The sequence below is a fragment of the Triturus cristatus genome, chromosome 2_1 (genome assembly GCF_964204655.1).
Source record: "Triturus cristatus chromosome 2_1, aTriCri1.1, whole genome shotgun sequence".
Taxonomy (NCBI): Eukaryota; Metazoa; Chordata; class Amphibia; order Caudata; family Salamandridae; genus Triturus; species Triturus cristatus.
This window is the reverse complement of record NC_140581.1, coordinates 511853616-511878820: the sequence shown is the minus strand read 5'-3', so window position 1 is coordinate 511878820 and position 25205 is coordinate 511853616. Positions and strand designations below refer to the sequence as shown.

Below are 25205 nucleotides of genomic sequence, written 5' to 3'. Positions count from 1 at the left end.
AATAGAAAGTACGGCTCTTTTGCTGAAACAATATGAGTTCCGCCATTACTTCTGAGTCATGCCTAATTTTCCTGCCCTGTTTTGCCTGTTTAATCTCAGTTTCTGATGATGCCTGTTTAATGCTTTCCCTCTTACTGCAATTCAGCCTCTGTTGTAGACCCAGCCATCATGTTTCCTGACCTTTAGTGGTACCTGTCCATGAGATAGTCGATATCCCCATGACGATCTTTGTAGTTTGTAAAACACCTGATTGCCCTATCTCTAGAATATAGCAAATAAACAAATACGTCTATTCCTGCAAAATGCTGTTGGTAGCTGACTAAGGGACAAACACAGTATCAAAATACCCACAGTATGCTTTGCTCCAGGTCTCTGTGGCATGGGGTGAACTCACTAAAGTGATAACAACAGCACTGGAAAATTGGTCAGTATTATAAAGAAAAGCCTATAAATCTGGGGTAATGATTTCATAAAAAATCACCAGCCAAAGATATTGTTGTATGGTCAACAGAAGAGAATGTACTAAAATGAGGGCACAAAGGACACATTTTCTTGTAGAAGGGGTGCAGGCACATAGCCCACTGTGTTATATGTGCATTCCATTTCTGGTAGGCTGACAGGCTGTACAATTTGTTTATCAATGGTAATGGAGAAAAGCTAGATGGTATTGTTAGCCATCACTTTGGATTGACTAAACCAGACTGATGACTAAATTGATGCTGCTTCTTATAAGCAGACACGGTATCTGTTAACCAGTATTGAGCAAATAAGGCGTGAAATAAAAATACGATAATAAAGAACATCCAACCCCACCTGTTGAGAAACACACTGCTGACGTCATCATGGCTGATGGGAGGCTTTTTTGAACTTGCAGCCATCCTTAGAGGCCGCAAGAAGCAATTCACAAGCACGTAGAGTTGATGCACATATTCCGCCTCGGCCTCTACCATGTTAAAAACAATCTGGTTTCTCTTCCTCATACTTTCTGCGTGGGGAGAACAAATATAGTCTTGCACAATTGTCTTCCATTTTCTTCGGCACAGCCATCCTCTCATGAAGCTTTGAACCTGGAAATAGATGCACAAAATTTTTATTTCCCAAATCGAGACACAAACAAATGCGCCCAACAGATTTATAAAAAAAACACAAAAACAAAATTAGTGATATTAATAGAACAAACTAGATGTGCAGCGTATAATGTACGATATGTAATCAATGCAAATAATTAACATGTTAACGCAGATTCATATTTTAACATGCTTACTCATTAGTGGATCCTGAAGCAACATGCTATTAATATGCATTTCCAAGAAGAAAAACAACAGGATTACATTTTAGCATTCCGAATAGATATATTGGGTGATATATGATTGAATAATTACATTCCACAAAATGTATGCCCAACTCACGTTTATCTGTGTATCAAAAAAGAATCATCCCACATGACTATCATCCCATTTCAATCTCTTTTTGGGTGTTTTTATCCCCAAATCATTGTACAATTAAAACCTGGGTGTATTTAATTTTTCAATGGCTGGAGCAGACATATTTAACTTTAAGGTGACCTAGAATCCAGCAATCCTATTTTAGAAGCTACTTTGTGAGTGTGGAAGCTACATTCGTTGGTGATCATGTGCCCAACATGGGCCGGGAAGAGCTCCAATCCCCATTCCTACAGATTTTAGCCACATTCATTCAATGTGACATCATTCAGCAATGGCCATTCAACCGCAGTGAGGCATGAAACAGGTCAAGACAGTGATGTGTTGAGAAAGACATCCAGTGAGCAGCCCACTGATTCTGGATGTCTTGGACTTGGACATGGGCCTGATTACACTCTTGATCATGTTCCCATCTCTGCATATCTTATTGTCAATTTGCTCAGCAAGAAAGGAGATGGTGGGTACACCCGCCCCCTCCTTCATAATCCAGGTCTCGGGGAAGAGATAACCTCCCTAGATTTCATGAGTATTTAAATCTTAATGGCGGTGGTAAATTCCCCAAATCTAATATCTGGGATATTTTAAGCTGCCATTGGTGAAGGTTCATTGTCCTAATCTCCAACTTAAAAGATGCTGCAGTTTGACTGTAAAAAAAAATAATATAGAGCTGTGGCAACTCAGTTTGAATACAGACTGAAAGGGTCTCAGAGAATGTTGAGGAAGTTCACAAATACCTGCAACCATTTGTGTTATATGGCTATTAATAGAGCAGAAATGATATTATTACACTTTATTAAAAACTCTTTCAAGCTTGTTAAGTAATCAGGATTTCCTGGTGTATGAGTTGCAAGTGTAAAAATAGGAAGAAATGCATAAGAGAGCGATTCTTTCAGCCTCGCGTTAGGCGTTCACTAAGAATCGTGATAAGGCGGTGGCATTTATCATCTTTTACCAACAGATCTGTCATCTCTAACTTCATTTTTGTATCTTGAAGAAGCTGATTTTCTGCACCTATGTGAGCAACAATGGTGTAATGAAAAACTCCTATTGTGGAGTCTGAAAATGCCAAGCTTTTGTATCTCCTAGGGTCAATTAAAAAAATCCATCTGTATTGATGAATTATTGGGTAGGCTATATTAGCAAGAGCCAAGTTAATCAACTGTTTTTGAGTTCAGGCATAACTACCCTAGGAAAACACCTCAATTCGGTTTGTCGTATAGGTCAATTGTTCACATTAATACTGATGTTAAGCTGTTTATGTAGACGACTTGATGATCTAACTTGAAGATTTACTTCCCAAATTAAATTAATCCACTCACATCAGTCTGACTTTATTAAGGGAAGAAAGATCATTGACAACCTACGTAAGATAGGACTGAAAGAAATACTGCTATAACGTCTGTGATTTGATAGACAAAATTAGGTTAGGGTGTCTAAGGATCCTCTGGTACTGGTGACATGTCTGACTAGGCAAGGTAATAAGCTCCATATGCATTGTGTAGGGGTTGCCTTATTATTGGGCTAATGCCTGATTCTAATTAACTAGTTCAAAAACTGCATGACCAGATGCAATTAATTGGAATATACCTTTATCACGGGTCTTCCACAAACTGGGTATCAGGGCTCCTTTCAAAGTTTTATTGCACAACATTGACACTAAGTAACACTAATGAAACACCAGTAATATTAAACTTTTATTTAGTTGTACTTCATGATATAGCTGGTGAACAGTGGGGGTTGGGAGACTGGGCAGTTAAATTGCTTGTTCTTTTGAAAGTGGAAAAGCTATGTAACTCTTGTGATGACGCTGGCCACAAACCTCATAAGCTTCTGCAAGACCATAATAATATTCTATTTCATGAAAATAAACTTTGAAAAAAATACAGTGATAAATCTGCTTTGATATTGGTCTGTTCTTGATTTGTATTGTCTACATACCACGTCTGTTTGGACATGTGGAAATCAAGCACTTCAGGGGGGTCTAGTATTGACCTATATGAAACTGCAGCTGACAAAAATTATTTATGTCTTTCCCTTTCATCCCCATGAAATGTTTTTTTTCAATAAAAGGTTTTTTAATTTTAAAAAAGTTACTTCGCTGAAAAATTTGGTCGCCTACCGTTTTTATGGCTTACCCACTGGTTGATATATATCTTTATCTCCATACGCATATATTTGTACATATTAACATTTATGTTTACTCTAGTGTAACAATGCCAATGGTATTTCTCAATTTCCTTGTGCTTATCCAGCCATTCATAGACATGAACTTGTATGACTGCTTCTTTCCATATCCAGACAAACCTCCTATACATCTTGAAGGCTTTGATCTACTAGCTTTTCTCAAAGACGGATTGCTTATACACAGAATCAGCAAACCTCTCTTACATTGATTTTTGACAGATGTATTTTGAGGCGAAGATGAATTCGTCTCATAAAGCACCATATAAATAGCCAATTTAATTAAACCAAATCATCACATTAATGGTGCTACCTGTGTCTAGATCTTATAGGTGCACTTTACAAATACACGTTATGTTAACCATCACTCTTGAGCACAGGTTTCTGACCATGTTAACTTGGGTGTGGGTGCTAATATTAGTGACACACCACTTCTGGACCTATCATATCACACCTCTTTACACTCAGAAGTGGCTTCCAAACAATACATCATAACATTTCCAAGCTACTGCCATATCAATTTGCTGTCCATTCCAGTTTCATGTTTATGAAAAGTCCGCCATAAGTGTTAAAGCTATCTCACACATCACTTACACCAACAAAGATTAACCTCCCTTCAGTTTTTATCATTGCAACACAGAACAGCTTACTGTGCCTCATGATATCATCACAGGGCCTTCCAATGTTGGGCTTAATTTCAGATTGGTGACTACAAAGCGCCTTATTAGTTGACTCCACTGGTTGACTTTCAGTTCCATCAGCTTACACAGGCTGCAAACCATGTCACACGTGCATTCAGTGCCAGTCAAATTATATAGCATTATCATGTACTTATTATTTTTTTTTCATTTATATAGTACTTACTGTATGCCACAAGTGACAGCTATAGGCTGTCAAGCACACACCAGTAGATAACAGAGGGTACATAACAGAGAAAAGTAACACTAATGATGCATTCCAGTAGGCCTGAATATAAAAAAGCAGCATCCACACTGAAAGAGCATATTCCAATTAGACAGCGACTTGGTTTAGGGAAAAAATATGGAAACTAGTGGAGCCCCAAATTGTAAGTCTTGCTATAGTATGTCTGGCTGTCTTGGTCATAGGCTGAACAGGATGTTGGAAATAGGTGGCTGGATGTATTATTAAGATGCCAGAGAGACAACTTTGAATAGCACTCTCTGTTTAAATGACAGGCACTATAGTTCTTAAAAGCAGGGGTCATAGCACATCAGTTCCAAACAAGGAAAAGAGACGTGACTCTGAGCAATATATATTGTTTTCAAACCCTGTTCAACAGAAGACTAGCAAAGTAATGCTGCAGTATTGTTACTTCCATATAACAATTACTAGCATAATACCAGGCATGTTCTAAATCACAATTATTCAGAGTAATTTGCCAACAGAGAACTGAGAGGAAAACATGCTCCTTTGTTTCTAGGGTATGTCTAAATGAGGTACACAAGAATTCCTATTGAAGAGGAGAAAGCACATGACTGGTTTCATGTAGGCACCAGTTTCTACAATGCTTTCCGGGAGCAGAGCAAGGTCTCCTCTACCAAGCATCCTCTCTAAGGAAGAACGTCTGCCCTAACCTCAATGACAGGATATTTAAGCATTTGGAATGCACTTGAACTGATTGATGGTGGGATGTTGTTCAAATACCAGGCATGTGTTATATAAGTTCGACCTCACCTGCAGTAATTCTAAACTCTACATTGACTCAGACTTGTGTGGACTTCGCTGCAATCCTTTCTGAAGGGGCATGCTACCCATTGTCGCCGGCTAGGGCTAAGCCTAACACCCTACTGATGAAGTGTTGGTCTGCCCTACTGCCACATCAGTGACTGGCACTCATTTGCCAATGAACTGCAATTGTCTATAACTACTTTTTTCTCAGGCAGGGAGATGGTGGGCCCTGTGAGTACAGTCGACCCAAAACCCTTGGACAACTAACCACATGTTAAGGGAGGCAACTAGGCTGCACTAGCTGGTGCAGCTTCCACTTGGCTGCGTTGCACTTCAGCGACAGTCTGACCTGGCTAGTCTAGAAGTGAGCTTTGTTCTGTCATCTGGCGAGAGTGGTCGAAGTTGTGTAGTAGGATCTTGATGTTGAGGTCAGATGTGGTTGTGAGAGATGTCATGTATTCATGAGGCAACCGTTGGTGATTGCTTAAAGGATCTGGTCATCGCGGCTTATGGCTTTGGCTAATCATTGTGGTGGAATATCCATGTAGCAAGTCATAGACGTTGGGAGCTTTGTAAACTCCACAGTGTGCATGTGAGTAGTCAGAGAGGTGCATATGAGGTCCAAAGAAAACCCTCTGGTGTAGGGAAATACAGTTGCAAGCTGAGTAAAGTAAGCAGTAAGAAGGTTAAAGTCTTGGCAAATGCATAATCTGGGAGACTGAGGTTGCCAAGAAAGTTACTGTTAATGTATTTGGTTGAATATGCAGTGCTGATGCCCAGACATGGGTCTTGTGCTCACTGTGCCATAGGACTCAAACTACACCCTACTGATGTGGCACAAATGGCCGAAACTTGTATGGGTTGCTTGTGCTCCTGTACAGAGGGGGCCTTTCTTGCCAGTTTGGGGTGGACTGCTCCCATTGGAGCTGAATCGAGACTGATTTGCCTATGGCTGGTTCCAGTCTCAGGTGGCGTGGTGCACAAATGAACAATAGACTGGAATGTGACCACAGATAATTACCAGAGGCAGAGATTAATTCAAGCATTCAACCCATCACTTTTTTTCAATTTTTTTATAAACAATGTTATTGTTTTGCACAAGAAAATATATATCACAAACCACAAATTTCTGGCCACCACTGTAGGAACAGTAGGTGAATCTCAGCATAGATGTAACAGCATAAAAGTCGCCATTAAAGGAGCTGGACACATGCTCATACATTTACAACAGAGAGTCAAGCACAAAATGGTCCCACCACTTGTTCCTAATTTTAGAATTTTTTTGGGGCAGCCCGGGCTTCATATACCAGCCTCTCCTGTTGTGCACACCAGACTACATCCCGGCGCCATTGAAACAGTGCAACCATGGTGGCCACCCATGGCACAGAATAAATACATAGCAATGCATGGACAGCTTCTCCTGGAAATTAACACAAATGCCTCCCCATGAGTGAGGAAGCAACTGGTAAGTGGAATGGTGGGAACATGTAATGGCTTTACAGTATTTTGACAAATGAACATCTAGTTGATTAGAAAAAAATCTTCAAAGGGTAAATATTTGTATACAAAAGCAAAATTCAAGATATTAATTCAAGCAACAAATGCACGTGTAGGAGAAGAAAATGTAGAGAGCCTCATGACGGCACATAATGCACGATTGAAACTTTGCTCCGCTTTACGCTCTTAAATCTCATTTACAATTCTCAAACGATAAGGTGACTGAGACCTCTTTCAAATAATTCTTGGATTAAAATAAAATATGTCTTATTAACAACATGATGCGGACGACTATGGTGAAGTACCATTCATCTGTCATGCTTTGAAACTTAGGAAAACCATGCTATGAATTATTTTAAAATGCCCTAAACACAAAAGTTACAGAATTTGTTTTCTTTATTGATGTTTGAAAGTATAGGGCAATTGTACTGATGTGTACGGCACAACTTTTTTGTAGAACTAAGACTGAATGTAAAGATTTAATGACTTAATATAATAAAATGTAATGCTCGTGAAGAGGGTGAAATGATTTTACATTGTGTTGAATGTTGATAATTTCCAATATGCCAGTGGGGCATTATGTCAGGTTTTGCAAATGTTATCTGACGAGTTCTGGCGAAAATCCGCCTCGCTCCCCAGAGTGTGGCTCAGTCTGTACCATGAATGATGTACCAGACAAAACCAAACACCAGAGGGAAAGGGGAATGGATTTCAGAGTCACACAGCACACCCATGTCTTCTTTAGCAGGGCTCTCTTTATTAGTGCATCTCTGGTTGTAGCATGGTTATACATGACTCTCCATTAATGGAATGACCCACAATTTTGAATAAATAGCATTTTAGTACTGATGGAAAGCACACAATATTCTCAAAGAGCACAAAATAAGCAAGTATACTCACCAGCTTCAGATACGCAGACTACAGTAAACCTAAGTCAAGCAGTAAGGAAGACGATTAGTCCACAGCCCAGGAAATAAATTAGGGTTCCTTCGAGCAGGTAAGGGAAAAGTAGAAAACACATCAATACAACAAAGCCGAAACAGAATCCAAAGAACAAGATCAGTATTACAAGAAACAAGGTCAGAATGCCAAAGAACTGTATGTCACGCCCTATGTGTAGTGGGCCTGATGCCACAGGACTCATGTCACACTGCCCCTGTGGCGCATTGTGGCACGCGATGATTTCATGCCTGAGTGTCCCCAAAACCCCTGTTCCCATTATGCCTGAGCTTGCAAGCATTGTCTGAACACATACACCAATGGCTTGCCTTCTTCTCACTTTTCCTAGGGTCTGGAGTGTTTTTCCCTTGTGCGCGTTTAGATTGATTGATTCCATCTGTTAGTTTGCACCTGCTCTTCCTGTAGGGTTAAGGCTAGTGTTCTAATACGTGTTTCCTTCAGGAGTCTTGAAGAACCTTTGAGATTGCCATGTGCGCCACATATCACATGTGATCCAGCTGGATCCATTGCACACTGAACATGTTATATAAAGCACCCTCAAGGTGAGCCCCTTGCTTGGCGTATGCTCCCTGCGGAGCAAGCTTCCTTCCTACCCACTCCCCTGAAGAATCGACCAGACCTAGGCAGCGTCCTCTTGGCTCCAGTTTAAAGCTCCTCCGTTGATTCCCTTGGCTCCAGCTTCCTCGATGCATCCTTCGTCTCCACCTCCTGCCCAGCTACTCCAGTTCCTCTGCGACTTCCTGAGTCAAGACCGTAAGACCTTCTTTGGACTTAGGACAAGTTGAAGTACTAGGCTAAGCACTTGATATCAAGTTAATGTGCACTATCCTTTTATAGTAGTAACCAGACCGGAGTATTAGCATTTTCAAGACTATAGACTTGTCTTCAAGTTTCCTCTCAGTGACTTCCCTAAAGTTTTTTGATTGTTCCTGCTCTGGACCCTTGCTGCAATCTTGGCTTTTGAACTGTGTTTATATATTGCTCTGTGTTATTCTGATGAACAGTAGTGCCAAGAGAACTCTCCTAAGAGTTCTTGATTCACGTATGAACCTTGTACCGAGATCTATGTTCCGAGTTTATCCTTGGGAGTTTCATTAACTCCCTTCTATGCTCTGAGTGTTTCCATGGGAATGCCAGTATCTCCAATCTGTATTTCAAGTTATTCCTTGGGAGTGTATAGCTAAAAATCTGTAGTTCCTGTCATTCTGTTTCCTTGTGGTGTTTCTGAAAGAGACTGTAAATGTATGTTACTGAAGTTCTTGCAAATTCATTGTTTGAGCGGCCTGTAGTGTATTGATGGTAATTGCCTCCTCTTGTTGTTTCCAGTGCATTACATCTTTGCAAAATCAGAGGTCCTGGTCCTGTGCACATCTAGCTAGAAGACTTAGAGGTTCTACAGTTAATGCTGTACCGCACAGTTGCTGACGAGAACCAGTACTGAAAGGGCTGCACTTTGTTTAGGGACCAGCAATTCTTTGAATGGGCCTGGGCCTGCGGGGATAGAAGGTCCAGCATCAGTTCCAGTATTGTCTCCATGGTTGGAACCAGGTGAGTGCATGACATCATAAAGGGAAAATAATAAAAGGTGGGGGACAGGAAGTGGTGAACGAACTAGCGACAAGTTGAGAGCCAATACAACATACAAAAGTTGTCAGGCAGCTTCCTAAAGCCTTTATGTTGTTTAGATTCTGCTTCTGTTTGTTGGGACCCAAAAGTCACACCCTTGACCCAGGCAGATTTGCTACACACAGCCACCAGAACCTAAAAGAATTACATCTCACAGATGTTCTTGAAGCCATCCTCAATCCCCAGATACCTTGCCGAACCCTGACCTGTGAAGAGACCAGTGAACAGCTACTTCTGAGTCCAATGTCCAAGGCTAGGTGCCCACCGATAGGGTTGCCACCCCTGCAGTGTTCCGATAAAATTACGGAAGGATAAACATGGCCTGTTATGTTATAATTATTAGTAAAACCTGAACTAAAATCAGAGGTTCATGTACTTTTGGATCACTGCACATCGACACTGCAAAACCTTCTGATATATCTGCAGGAAACACTATTGGCCATCAAAAGGTGTTTGTTTGGTGGGTGACCAGAGTAAGAAGTATGGAGAACATCTTTGGAGGGAAGAGTGTTTAGTATGTTACACCCTCCTAAAACTTGCAATCCTTGTGTTAGTAGTTGGGCCCAGAGACTCCCAGTTGGGTGTAGCAGTGTTTTTGTCAGTTTTTTCATAAGACCAGCAGCTCTCATGGTACAGGCATATCTCCCCAGAAATAGTGAAGAAATTGTTCTGATCAATTCCTCCCCCCCTTTACATGCCACAGATAAGAGTAAACAAAGGCATGCATTGAGACATGATGGTTCTTACAGGATTTGGTGCAAATGCGCCTTGCACATTTAAAACTACTATTGTTGCCCTTTCTGTTCTAATAAATATTGTTTTCACTATTTGTAAGAAAATGTGTTGTTTGTTTATAGGGGTGTGCCCTGATCAAGCAGCAACCACAATCCTTCTCAGGGTGAGGCACAAGGCAAACCTAAATTAACCTGTGCTCAAACCTCTGGTAACTTGGCACAGAGCAGTCAGGCTTAACTCAGAGGCTATGTATAAAGTATTTGTGCAACGCTTCAAAAAGTAATAAAGTGAAGACACCACACAAAAAGGACCCCATGCCAAGTTAGAAACATAGAATACTCTTTAATAAATCAAACAAGACCAAATTGACAAAACTTTACAAAAATTAAATTAATAGACCCAGAGATATTCAATTTTTAAGATTTAGGTCATAGTAGCACTCGAGGATCCTGTCGATGGGGCTTGCAATGCGAAGTTGTGTGTCGAGGATGCAGCTTGCAATTGGGGCGATGTGTTGGTTCCAGAGAGCTGTGAGGCTGTGGTGCGGAGTCCGGTGCCAAAGCTATCAAAGTTGAGCGATGCACGGCCCTGTGCCGAAGCTGCATCACGCAGTCGGGATGATGCAGGGCTGCGATGCGGATTTTTGCGACAGGTCCAATCCATGCAGCAGAGGAGAAGCGTAGGTTCTGCTTGGGGTTGCACCGCACAGCAGAGGAGAGGCATCAGTTCTGTTAGGCTTACAAAGCACCTTAAGCCCACTTCCAAGTGTCTAGGACTGGGGTGTCACCACTTGGCAGGGTAGACTCACAGATGGCAGAGTCCAGTTGCAGGTCCAAGGTTGCTGGATCTCCTCTAAGCCTCAAAGCTCATAAAACTGCATGCCGCATCCTAGATGCCGGACTTAACATTGCAAGCCCTGTTGATGAATGCTCGCATCTCAGGATCCTTACATTGCAGGCTTGCGGAACCTTGGAACCAACGCATCGCTTCAGCTGCGCGGCGCATCTTCACCACTGGTCCACATAATGCTCTGCAACCAGGATATAAGGTACGGTGTTCAGTGGGACAAACTAGATCCTTGCAGCTGGCCCACTCTCTATCGTGGTTGGACTGAACTTCTGACTTTGTCCTAGTCCGGCACGACCAGGACCAGTGATCGGTTCGCGCTTTGTGTTTTTTGGTGCTATTTCACCCTAAAAACTTTTAGATTGAATATCTCCAGTTTTACCTATTGAATTTGTTTTGTTTTGGTCTTGTTTTATTCATTAAAAACTCACTCTATTTTTCTAAACCTGATGTGGGATATTTTTGTGTGGTATTTTCACTGATTTACTGTCTGAAGTGTTGCTCAAATACTTTATGCACTGCCTCTAAGTTAAGCCTGACTACTCTGTGCCAAGCTACCAGAAGGCTGAGTACAGGTTAATTTGGGGTTTGCTTCTGCCTTATCCTGACAAGAATTATGGTTGCTGCTTGTACTCTGCCCTCCGGGCTGCCAAGGACCTACCCTAGGGGTGAATTATATGTATAAAAAGGGAAGTTTCTGGCCTACCAAAGGTAGAAATGGCAGTTTATAACAGTACACATAGGCTCTGCAATGACAGACTTGAGACATGTTTAAATTGCTACTTATATGGGTGGCACAATCAGTGCTGCAGCACCACTAGTAACATTTATAGGTCCTGGGTACAGGTAGTGCCACTTTGCTAGGGACACACAAGTATATTAAATGTGCCCATTGGGTATGAGAGAACCTAACATGTTTTAAGGAAAGAGCACAAGCACCTTAGCACTGGTTAGCAGTGGTAAAGTGTGCAGGGTCATAAGGCTAGCAAAAAAACTTAATCAGCAAAAACAGGAGGTCCGTAAGCAAAACTGGGGGAAACAATGCAGAGGATGCAAGGTCTAACACAATTTACTTATGATTTATGATGAGGGGATTGGGGCTCACAGACATGTCAAAATATCTTTCATGAGATAAAACCGCGAAGTGCAGGGTAAATACATTTGGTCAGTGTGAGAAAGCGAGTTATTAGGTGGGGTGGACTTGGGTCCACCACAAGTAATTAAGCCACTATCTTGTTAGGTCTAGCTAAAGGTTTCAGTAATTTATACCTCAGATCAATCTCTGGTCCTATAGCACACAGCAGACAGTCTTAAAATGTATAAAGCATTTAGAAATACCAAAACATTACAAAATTTAAGACCACAACACAATATAAATCCCACTCTAATTTAGAAAAATAAAATACAATTTAATGAACGAAATTATACCAAAATTACAAAAATCCAACAAACATAACAGACATGAATTTTAAAATATTTATGAATAGCTCCAAAAATCACAACCAGTCAGTGGTAGTGAATGTTTGCAACTGCAATGGAGAACCCTGTCTTTCAAACCCTCGGTACGCACATCTGATCTTCAGTGATGGAGCCCACTATGACTCAGTAGCTGAAATGCTCCTCCAAAGGCTGGATGGAGTACGGCCCATTGGAGTTTTGGCTATTCAACGGCCCGCCCAATTTAGAGTGGGTGGGTAATTGGCCAGTTAATTAAGAGTAAAGCCTGTCCTTCACAATCTAAATCAGGGCCTTTTTCTAGCAGTCAAAATCCTTCAGCGGGGGGAGGGGGGGTGCTACAGGGCGCCAGGCAAGATGGCCGCACATTAGTGCTGCTCCGCCCGGCTGATCTCCTATCCGCCCGAAATCCACACCAAAACGACGCATCACCGATCAAGTACCGATTGCTGGGCATGGAGTGACCCCCCCGCTGCTGGCTGTGGAGCTGTGGAGCCTGGAGTTGCGTGGGGCGGCTGTGTATGGAGATCGAGTGGCCTCCTGCGTTGATCACTGAGGTTGTCTGGTGGTGCTGCCCTGGGGCCTGTGGAGGAGTGCCTGCCTTATCCTGCCCCCACTTGATCCTGCCACCGAGTCCAGAGTGGAGCGCAGTGGCCTCAGTGGCCTGGCGGCTGGTGGGTGCCGACTCCCACACCGCTGGGAACGGAGCAGTTGATCCCTGTGTGCGGCTGCATGGCTGGCCTGGGCCGTGCAGGCCCCGTGTGAGGTCTCCGGGAACTCCGGCTGCAGGGTGGTTGGCGCCATTGATGTCGCTGCACGCACAGTCCTTGCCCCAGATTTGTCAGAGCTGAAGGGCCCGGATTGTGGATGTGGGCAGCTGTGAATACCTGTGGCAGGCAGCGGTGAGCAGAGTGCAACATAGCCTGGGCCTGTGATTGTGGTGGCGAGGGGGTGACGGCGCTCTGGGCGGCCTCCTGCGTGCTGCGGCCTGCATCGCTGCCCTTCTCGGTGCAGACTTGCCCTGCAGACTGGACTGAGGTGTGGTGGGGCCTCGCTGCTGCCCAGCCCCCGGGGAGCATGGAACATTGCTGAGTGACTCGATCGACACTTGTGGCAGGTGGCGGTAAGTGGGGTGTGGCCACGCTTGGGATGGTGGCTGCGTAGGTGGATGCGGGCCTGAGCGTTGTGCCGTGCTCTGCGAGCTGCAGCCTGTTGCGTGGTGCGTTGTGTGCACGGGTGTGACTGTTACACGTTGGCGAAATCCCTGATTGTCCCGGAGCTGTGTCCCGTGCCTGGGCGCACCAGGCCCGTGCCCTACTGACTGGCCGCTGGTCAATCACCTCTGCTGGACTCCTCGGGTGCCTGGGCTGCTCGATGTAGGGCTCTATTTCTACAATAAGGCGAACATGGGTGTACTTATTTCAACATGTAGTAGGGAGCACCTATAGCAGCTAGCGTCTGGTTCTATTGGCCTCCTCTCCTTTGCCAGCTAAGTGTGCCCTGCGCTTTGGGTGCTCTAGGGCATTGGTGTATGTCTCGTAACCCTTGTGTCTCTGGGAGTGCTGTTGTGTTGCCTGATGTACTGGCTATAACCAGCGATTCACTATGGGAAAGCCGGATAAGTCACAACCTCGCCTTACTTTGGAGGCGCGAAAGTCTGAATGGACCCAGCAAAAAGCGTCATCGGACTCTGAGGCAGATGCTCGGGGGGAGGGCCCGACCAAGCTCGAAACCACGCTACTGGCTATGCAAAAAAGCCTCCAGACCATAGAAGGTGGCATGGCCACTATCACTCACAGGTTAGACCATATGGCTGCACAGATGGAAACACAGAATGCACGAATGGGGGAGGTGGAGGTGGAGCAGCGGGTATCCTCCACGGAGGATGGTCTCAGTGAGGTGGCCAGCAAGTAGCTTAATATGGAAACGGTACTAGCACTCATTCAGGCAAAGAATGAAGATTTGGAGGCGTGGTCACAAAGAAACAATATTCGAATTACGGGCCTTCCCGAATCCACAAATACTGGTAGGATGGAGACATTTGTCGAAAGCCTGATCAAGAAGATATTTGGTCCTGAGAACTTATCCAACATCTTCATTATCGAGCGTGCCCATCGTTCATTGGCAGCTCGGATATTGAACTACCAGGACCGAGATGCCATTTTAAGATTGGCTAGGGATAAGGGCACTATTTGACATCAGGGGAACACGCTGTCCTTTATCCCAGACTTTACGGTCACAGTCCAGGCTGCGCGCCAGGAGTTCGGCACAGTTACAAAATTCCTCTAGTCTGAAAGCATCCCCTATGCGATGTTGTATTCTGCGCGCCTGCGTGTAGGGTCAGAGGGGAACTTTAAGATCTTCACAGCCCCTAAGGTGGCGGTGGAGTATGCCAAACAGCTGAAGCGGCGACGACGAGAGGACAACACTGGCCCTGATGAGGAGAAGCAATGATGTTGGAAAGGGGGATATTGATCGGCTCTCTCTATCGGCCATCATGTTGGTGGGACTCCTGTATTGTAATAGGCCCCTGAGCTCATAGTTGTTGTACATGGATGGCCTGCTGCTCGGCTAGATGCCCTAAGATTTTGTCGTTATTGTTAGATCCTTGCACAGGTACTAGACCAGATCAGGTACCTTCTGCACTGTGGGAGGACAGTGGCCATCTGGTAGCCCCTATATGAGAGATCCCCATTCTATGCACTATTTGTGTTTTTTCTGTTGGGGTTTGCTTTGTTCTTATCGGGATGGTTTTGGGCGTCATGTTCTAAAAGTCAGATCTCAAATAGGTGTATCTCTGATGCGTTATAAGGCACATGGGTAGTGATTTTAGATTCCTTACTTGGAATGTACGTGGCCTTAACAGTCCCAAAAGATCCGTACTGTATTAGCGTAATTGGATAGGTTGAATGTCCACGTGACCTTTTTACAGGAGACCCATCTCACTAAGTTATCTGAGAGGAATGTGGGCGCCAGAAGGGCGGGAGTGAGAGTGGCTTCTTCATATTCCTCCTATTCCCGGGGGGGTGATGATACTTGTCAGGAGGGGAACGCCCTTCCAGGTCCATGGCACAGATATGGATGAGCAGGGTCGGCTGGCTATTGTGCATGAAACGCTTGGTGGCACGAGTGTTCTCTTGGTCAATGTCTATGGTCCGAACATAGATGATCATTCCTTCTATGCGGATGTGTGGCGCAGGATCTCAGCCTTCCCATATGCTGAAATTATTGGGGGGGGGACTTTAATGCGTGTCTGGACGTCAGTATGGATAGGGAGGGGAGCGGAGCTCCGCATCATAGGCAGTCCACGGATATCCTTTTGGGGCTCTTGGATGCTTGATATTTGCATGATGTCTGGCGCATGAGGCACCCAGGGGCCAGGGAGAGCACTTTTATCTCCACTGTGCACGGCACATAGTCCCGCCAGGACTATTGGCTTCTCTCTGAGGCAGTCTGTACCTGGGCTGTGGACGCTCAACATTTGGCTAAAACTATTTCTGATCACTCCCTTGTACTGCTTACACTGAGGATTCCAGGATGTGAGAGACCCCTGTTTTCGTGGAGATTGCAGTTGTCTTCCTTGTCAGATCCTGTTTTTAAGCATACAGTTTGCGAAGCCATCCATAACTATTTCCGGGAAAATACGGGCACTGTGGACAGTGCTGGGGTATCTGGGAGGCGTTTAAAGTGACAATTCAGGGGGGTGTATCGGGGCACAGTCCGGGGTTCTTAGAGATCTGCGCCGCAGAATTCGGAAGCTTGTGGAGGAAATAGCTGCTTTGGAATGCGACTATGCTCGTTGTCCTGCCACTGAAACAATGGCTGCAATTCGGCAGCTTGTGTCGGAACACAACACGACAGTGGACCAGGAGATGGCACATAGATCACGTAGAAGCATTGCTCGCTATTACGGAGAGGGGGGTCGGCCCAGCCGCTCGCTTGCTCAGAAACTGGCGGCGCCTCAAAGTCAGGCTTACATTACAGAGCTGCTGGACGATGAGGGGATGGCGCACTATGGTAATTCAGACATTAGCGGGTGGTGTTGGATTTCTACTGTAAAATATATGGGGAGCGTGATCAGCCACCAGTGGCTGAAATCAATGCCAATTTGGATGATGTGGCCCTGGGCTGGCTGGCCCTTACCCAATGGGAGTACCTCATGCTTCCGTTTGATGTCGATGACGTGAAGCATGCTATCATGTCACTCCCTAGTTGCAAAGCGACGGGTCTAGATGGTCTCCTTAGAGAGTTTTATAAGGCATACACAGATGATTTGGCGCCGCAGGTGCTGGAGGTATTCGCTGAGGCATACGAGTCGGGCACGTTACCTCCCTCCCTTAAGGAGGCATTAATTGTAATGCTATTGAAACCTGATAATGCGACGAACGCTTGCGATTCCTACAGACCCCTATCTATAATTAATATAGATGCCAACATTTTGTCTAAATTGATTGCCACCAGGCTTTAGCCCTTAGATCCAAACCTAGTCCTCCCGGACCAGTCGGGCTTTGTGCCCTCTAGATCCAAAGCACACAACCTCCGCACTATGTTCTCTATGTTACATTATTTTGAGAGGGACTTTCAGGCAGTGGCTGTGCTGCTAGATGCGGCTAAGGCTATCGACTCCCTACAATGGGAGTACATGTTCGTCATCTTGCTGCGTATGGCCCTGCATCCGTTCTTCTTGAAATGGATCCATCTTCTATACACTGCGCCGGTGGCGCGAATCTGCGTTAATGGCTGGGTTTCTGCAGTTTTTTCCATCAAACGGGGCACGCGGCAGGGTTGCTCCCTGTCACCAATGCTTTTTGCACTTGTTTTAGAACCCTTAGCCTGTAAACTGCGTCAATGACATGCCCAGGCAGCACTGCGGTTTAGACAACGGCCGTTAATGGTGTTGCTGTATGCCGATGGTATGATGTTTTATGTACGTGAGCCCGCCACATATTTGCCGGAACTACTGAGAGAGTATGTCAAGTTTGAACGATTCTCGAGCCTAGGCATCAACTGGGCTAAATCCACTGTGTTCCCGCTGATGGCCGGCACTAAGGAGATTGAGTAGAACTTCCCCCTGCAGTGGTCGTATGACCCGGTAAAGTATTTGGGAATATGGCTACATAGAGACCCTGAGGTGATAATTTCTGCTTATTATGGCCAGGCTGTCAACACAATTACAGATCAGGCTGCACGCTGGGCTAAGTTGCCTCTTTCCTTCGCGGATCGCATAGCACTCATAAAAATGAAAATTTTACCCAAACTTCTGTATTTGTTTGTTAACATCCCTATCCGATTGAACATTGCATTGTTCAATACACTGCAATCGTTTCTACTCATGTTAGTTTGGGGGGGCAAGAAACCCCGGTGTAGCTGGAAGATGTTAGCGCAGACGTTCAAGCGCAGAGGGTTTGGGGCTCCTGACTTTCGCTTATATTACTTATGCGCTCAGACGCAGTTCGCGCACTTTTGGTATTTTCCGCAGAAATATCAACCACATGCAGCCATCGAGGCAGACTCTGTGCTCTCGGTGCCGCTGGTTGCAGCTGCCCTAATGGGAGGGTGGGGGACCGCGGGGTGAAATTAACCCAGTTCACTGCACGGCTTGGGCATGGAATGCACTGGCTAAAATGGCCAACGTGGATTATCTTTATACCCCAACGTTGCCACTTGCGGTGCATCCGGACATATCTGCTGCGCGGGAACCAGCCCCCTTGAAAGCGCTGGGTAAGGTGGGGATCACTCGCCTTGGGGATCTATACAATCAGGGCCAGTTCCGAGCACTTACAGAGTTGCAGAGTCGTCACGGTGCAGGTCTGATTCTAGGCTTTACCTATGTACGGGTGCGGCAAGCAATTTGAGACATCTACCTTGGATACCCATCCGAGCCGCATGCGCTGTGGGCACTGCAGACGGTGCTAGTGGGGCGGAACGTGGGGGCTTGATAACAAAATTATATAACGTATCCCTTAGGGAGAAGGACCTTGTGGAGTCCTCCTCATATACTAAGTGGGCGACTGTGTTGGGCTCCTCACTGTCGCTCGATGACTGAAAATTCTGCTGTGCGCTGACTGGGCGGCTGACGGCGAACTGCAATCTCCGCATATTTCATTTCAAATACTTACATCAACTCTATTATACCCCGCTTCAGCTGCATAGATTCGGCCTCCGGGAAAGTGCGTCCTGTGTGGGTTGTGGGCAGGCAGATGCGGATTTCTTGCACCTAGCGTGGAACTGTGCTGGTGTATATAACGTTTGGATGCAGGTTACGCAAGTGCTCACGGATGTTGTGATGAAACAGGTGGGGTGTACGCTTGCTATCTGTAAGCTGGGCTGGGTACAAAAGCTTAAACCAAGCAATAGGCGGCTGGTGGCCATTTCCACTCTGTTTGCTAAGCGGGCTGTGGTGCACAATTGGGGGGCCAGAACTGTCCCGACAGTGAGGAAATGGATCCGGAACTTACTTTATTGTAGGGACCAACTGGAAATTTATGCAGAGGAATTACCGGGTGCCTCTCACCCCAAGGATTTTTGGGCTCCACTCACGGGGTATCTCCTTGGGAAGCCAGACCTGCGATGGTGTCTTGTAATATGGCGCTATTGAGATATAGGATGTGCTGGGACTGTTATTACAAACTGACACATTTCACTCTGGTATATTAGACTGCTATTCACCGTGCCAGGAACGAGGAGGGGAATGGGTGGAGGGATTGTTGGGTGTGGGCTGGTTTGTTGAATCATAAACAAGCTTGTATTGAAATCCTATGCAAATGTACTTGCGGAACCCCATGTTGGGGTGCCATATTTGTACTTGTCTACAAGCTGCTCAATAAAGATATCTAAAAAAAGAAAAAAAATCCTTCAGAGGGTCAAGGAAGAAGGCTGTGTCCGAGGAAGTCTTCACAAAGTCGAACAAGCATTGGACAAGGTCCCACTGAACCCAATGGTTTTGTCTGGAAAAGCTCTGAGCAGGAGAAATTCAAATTTTGCACCCAGGGATGTCCTCTTGCCAGCTAGATACTTTTGGTCCCTTTCCTGGTCCAGATTTTTACATTTGGACTTTGTCTCTTTTCTTTTAGCTCAGAATCCGCCAGTGGGGCAATGTTGCAGATATATTGAATGATGAGTTCCATCTCACCGAGGGTCCACTGAATAGATTTGCTGTTGTGAAGAAGCTGTGATTGGAAAAAACATGTTTCATCAGCCCTGCAAGATCGCGCCTTGGGCAGAAAGGCTGTGGAGGTTTCTCCTCTATAAGTCTACAAGTCCAAAAATGCTCTAAGCCACAGCTTTTCAGAGATGATGGGAGACGTCCAGTTTGACACAGCCAAGGTTCCACGGACCTCAGGAACAGCATTAGGATCATAATTCCAGCAGAGGCCACCAGCAGGATCCAGGTCAGGTACAATTGGTACAAGTCAACTGGGCATTTCAGGGAAAATACCTCATGCAGCTTGTTGTGGCCCTGTAATTTACACAAATAGTCACCTAACTGACCCTTGAAGTCCACTTCTTGGTCCTATGATCAAATGGGAGCAGGGGCAGCCCTTTCGGTCTCCTTACAGGTTACAAACAGCAAGTGGAGTCCTTTTTATGTTTTTCCACAGATCCACATTGTTCTGAAGAGAGTGCCTGGGAATTCCACATGTATGCCTTGCACCAGTTAGTGGGTGGGGTGGAAAACAACATTTACTACGAAACTTTTTCCCCGCAGGGAACTACAATGCGGTCGTTGCAATGACCGCGTTGTAATTCCGCATACCATTAACCCGCAAGTCATAACAACGACTTGTGGAGGGGGGAGAAGGTGTTGGATTTAAAATCCAACACCTTCCCTACTGTCCGCACAGACTGGAGTTGGAATAGTAAATTACACTATTCCAACATCCAGCGCCCCCTCCCTCCGCAAGTCGTTGTTATGACTTGGTTGGTAATGGTATGCGGAATTACAACGCGGTCGTTGTAACGACCACGTTGTAATTCCCTGCGGGGAAAAAAGACTGCGTGATAACGTCATATATTCGGGTAGGGTGAGTCCTGCCCCCCTCCTAAACAATGGGGCAAAAGTTCCCAGGTGTAATGCCACCCACTTTTGTATCACCTTTGTAAAGCCCTACTGCACACAATTTCACGTTCCCCTCACTTTCAAAAATTCAAGATGGAGAACCCCTTCTCCCCTTGTGCAGAGTCCGTGAGCCCACTGAGAGGTGTGGCCAGGGTAATGAGCAATGCTCTCCTTCTTGGTAATTTCAAACCAGTTTTGGGACAGCCTTGCCCTCACAGGGTTTGGTGCATGACTGACTTGGAAGACAAAATTTGGGGCCTTTCGAGGTAACATCTGCCATTCACTTGGGACAGGAAAAGCATTTTGAAGTAAATTAAGTTCTTGGGCAACCCCACCTGGTCTTCCTGTCTGGGAAACAAAAAAACCTACCTACACACAAGTCTTTGTTTCTGCTCTGGATGCATCTTTCATCCCTTATGAGGTTCTATTTGCTGGCTGGCTTCCATAAACTTCAGGCAGAGAAACATTATCTTTCTAAAAGATGCCTTTCCTGAATATTTATTAGAAATCAGACTTCACCATTGAGTTGGGCTTTTAATAAATATAAAAACTAGTTGTTTAATCATTTTTCTAGCTTGCCCCAAACAGGAGATAGATGGTTTGATATTTCTTCTATGGGCCAGCTAGCGTTGCTACAGTAAAAATAGCGTGTGGGTGCTGGTCACTGTAAGTACATGTTAACTTAACATTTCTACATGTCTACTTTTAAATACCATGCACCCTGCATTCTGGGCTAAAAGGCTTACACAAGGGTGACTTATTAAATTGCAGCATACAGCTTACAGTGATAGGCCTGGAGTCATGTTTGCCTGGTCACACTAGTGGATAGCACAGCAGTGCTGTATTCCATAGGTGGCATTTTACTTTCCATGCCATGGAACGTTGGCCTTATAGGGACGTTCAGCATGCCAATTAGAAGTTAACCAATTTTTACATGTTTTAGGGGTCAGATGACATGCACTGGGGCCTAGTTAGTAGTGTCCCAATGCACAGAGGCAATAAACACCAGCATCAGTCCACAACAAAATGGAGGAAAATGGAGGTGAACACTCAAATTGATCCACTTTCTTACAGTCAGGTAGAACTTCTGTGTTTTTTGGTATACGATGGGGTGGAAGAGCAAGTCAGATGAACATGACATACCTCCATTTAATTTTAGGTTTTCTATGGGGGGATGTAAAATATGCACTCACGCTTCAAGCCCTTTTAATACCTGTGGGTATAGTCCCTAGTTCACTTAGATGCAGAACTGATTAGTCAGCTTTCCCAGAACAATGTTTGTGTATGGGAAATCAGAACAACAAGGAGTTAATGGCTATTTGTAAGAATATGTGTTCACCAGAAAAAAACTGAAAATTAGTGCTGAAATGTAGCAAGCTCTGTTCGTTTTTTTACCTATTGTGAATCTGGATGATATGTTCTGTGAAAAAGATGTAACACCCAGAACATTAATGATGCTTTTTATAAACAGTGTGAGCAAAAAGAATGTCAAATTCATAATCAAAATATGTAGAAACACGCACTGAGAATTCTGTCTGGGAAAGAAGCATGTTTCCTGGCTCATCTATCTTTAGAGAAGCAAGGAGAAGGGATGATACTAAACTGCTTGCGTAATGGTCAGAATACCAGCTATACAGCCTAAAGTTTTGGCAAAAGTATAGCCAGTGACAAGAAGGTCCTTCAATAAAAAAATGCCAGTTTTTAGATATTTAAAACTGTGCTTTGGCACCGAATTGAGATTGGTATATGATTGTGTCATGGTCTGTTTCTCAGGCTCACCTTTCCAAGTTAGCGCACCTTCCAATCATTATTCTCCAAACTCACTAACTCTACAATGTTGAGAAGGAAAGTCTGGAAGTGTCACTGATGGCAGAAGGCTCCGCGCTGTGTCTGGAGGACGCAATACACATTAAATGCAAATTCAGAAACTACATTTCCCATGAAGTAACAGAACACTCACAATGTTTAGAAATGTTATTGGCTATTCTGGGGGTACTGGTTATATGTCTTCAGCTGGTCCTCAGTGTCCCTGCTAGACAATCGAGATACTTTGTTGCTGCAACCAGGACCTTGTTACCAGACTTTGTGAAAATCTTGCAGATTGATTGTTTTCTCCTAAAAGCATGACTAGGAGTCAAAGCTGCATGCACAAGGGTATTTTAAGGATTTAATTCACATTCTGTAAACAAACTTAAAAATGGTGTAAAGTTTTATTTCAGAGATACCCTTAAGGAGGTAAAATGTATATATTTTGTTTAACACTTTTGAATTCTAAAACTATGTGAGGAATGGAAAGGATAAAAATATAAATGAGGTGTGCAGTTTTTCGTGAAAGAACACTAAGGTTGATGGTTCCAGGGAAAGGAATATGCTCCAATAGGAAGTAGAGCCTGGGTAGGACTTGAGGCGGACGCCTCTCCAGGTCCTTGACGCTAATAGGCGTTCCTTCTGCTTTGGCCTCATGGGGCATGATCAAATACCCTAATTGGGATGACTTTACTTGTTCTAAGGTACAATATTTACCATATTATTTGTTGTGTGACTGGTTATCTTGGTCAGAGTATTCACACTCACTGAAACCAGACACAGTGTAGTTTAGGGTAGTTTCTAGGTCCTAAAGAATCGCCACTTGATCTTTCTTGACATAACTAGTCAAGAAACATGTTGACCAATTAATTCACTAGGCTATCTAGGATATCTTAAGGTAGTACCTACTATTTTAATTAGGTTAGTGAGCTCATTCATTAAATTGACTGATCCTATGTACCACTGCACCTATTTTAATTCACTTACGTCACCATTCTACACTACACCTTTTTAGCCCACACAACCTCACTTCACCATACGGTTAACTAAAAGATCTCTGGCAAAGAGCCCCCTTGTGGGTGCCCGTTAGACATTGCAGCACCAGCCAGATGAGGAGCTAGCCCAAAGATGAAGAATTACACCCACTTGAGGGCCTGTGCTCCTATTCGAGCACATTCCTTTCCCTAGAACCATCAACCTTAGTCTTTTTTCACGAGGAATTGCAAACATCATTTATATATTGGTTAATGCAAGGAGCACGTGCGCTGGACCTTTATCGCTCCTGGTTCTCCTTTTTTATATAGAATGGAAAAGATCCTATTCACCTTTAGGACTTTTTACAATTTGCACTGCATTTGTGTTTGAGGCAGTGGTATGTGCATAGGAAAGTGATTCATTGGCATCAGTGTGAACAACATAATCCCAATGAATGCTTGTTTATATTACAGTTTAAGAAAATACACTGAATCTATATCAGAACCACAGAGCACGTATTCACAGAAACAGTTTAAACAAGCATTGGCAAAGTTAACAGATCTACTGTTGACTTTGGCTAAAGCAAAATTATTTTAATCCCAGAAAGTTTGTATTGCCATTGTAGTCATTGGCACTGAAGGGAACTACTTTGAGTGTGGCTGTTTTCTTGTGAAAGGACAGAATACCATTACCCACAGTGAAGTTAGGCAATGTCTGAAGTGGGCTGAACCATTGCTCCTTGCTGTATGCAGTTGTGGGAGAACGAAAAATGTGAATGTGACAATAGCAGACCAATGAATGAAGGTTACTGACTGAAAGCCCCCTTGACTAAGTATACTATACAAATAATATTGATAAATTCAAAACGTATTCTCTAACACAATACCCCAAAAGGCATTTGAATGAAATGCAGAACCAGCAAGCATGTATCTGCAAAACAGAGGATGGTGGTATTTATCAGGGAAGGGAGTTGAGTTTCTACTGGATCACAGTGGATATCTAAAAACATGACAACATACTCACCAACACACTGGCCATCATATGCTAATAAGCTCAAAATAATAAACCTGTAGAACTGACCTTATATGGCAACATATACAACATCATACATCCACAGAACCAACATTCTATGTCAACATACGTACAATCATACGATATTTGATAGTGGGGTTTTGGTGAGCTACGAAGTGTGGCGCTCTGCTGATAATGCCTGAAGTATGTGGAGTGTCTAGTGTAAACGGTGCAAACAGGTTCGGGGAAATACCCTCTAACCCCTGAATGTGTGCCGGAAAGGATTCTTCACAAAGTTATGAACAAAATTCCTGTGCACACGTTGCAATTATTTGATGAAAGTTCATCTTATCTAAAGTTTTCCAAATGAAATGTCAATAAAGTTCAATTGATTTTTTTCTTAGTCTTGTTTTCTTTGGTATGGCAAAATGCAACCAGCCAACACATGTTTCGTCGCAACGGGAAAGTGTCCCGCGACTTCTTCAGGGCTGTACTTCGTGTAGGTAGATTCTTTGAAGATCACTCAGCCGATGATAATTCCGACCGGGTTGGCCAAACTTATTTGTCGATCAGAGAGATTCACACTAGTGAGTGTAGATAACAATCACATAAGGATGTGGTGATCAGGCGATTTTTTTCGGATCACTTAGCTGGTTGTAATTCCGACCCGGCTGGCCAATATTAGAAGTTAGGTCGTGGAGCCGTAGTTTGAAGTTTGTAAGGAGGTTAAAAGGTCACTAGTGTAATGGTGAGATTATATTGAGCCGTGCCGCAAGGATCGGGGATGGTAGGATAAGCGCTCAGAGTGAAAAACAATCTGTAGCGTGTGTGCTAAACTGCGAGTCGGCAACAGCGGGGGTTCTCTGTTCCGGATTTGGTCCACATTACACTGGTGACCTTTTAACCTCCTTACAAACTTCAAA

At 44.2% G+C, this 25205-nt stretch overlaps 1 protein-coding gene across 2 annotated transcripts in view; it reads right to left on the bottom strand.

The window, feature by feature from the left end:
* Nucleotides 1-25205, bottom strand: part of RASGRF2 (Ras protein specific guanine nucleotide releasing factor 2) — a 2022215-nt gene that overhangs the window by 1310880 nt on the left and 686130 nt on the right. For both annotated transcript variants that reach the window (XM_085632406.1, XM_085632407.1), the window contains exon 5: nucleotides 814-1067. In XM_085632406.1, the coding sequence (XP_085488532.1) occupies nucleotides 814-1067 (254 nt within the window). The remainder of the gene's footprint in view (nucleotides 1-813; nucleotides 1068-25205) is intronic.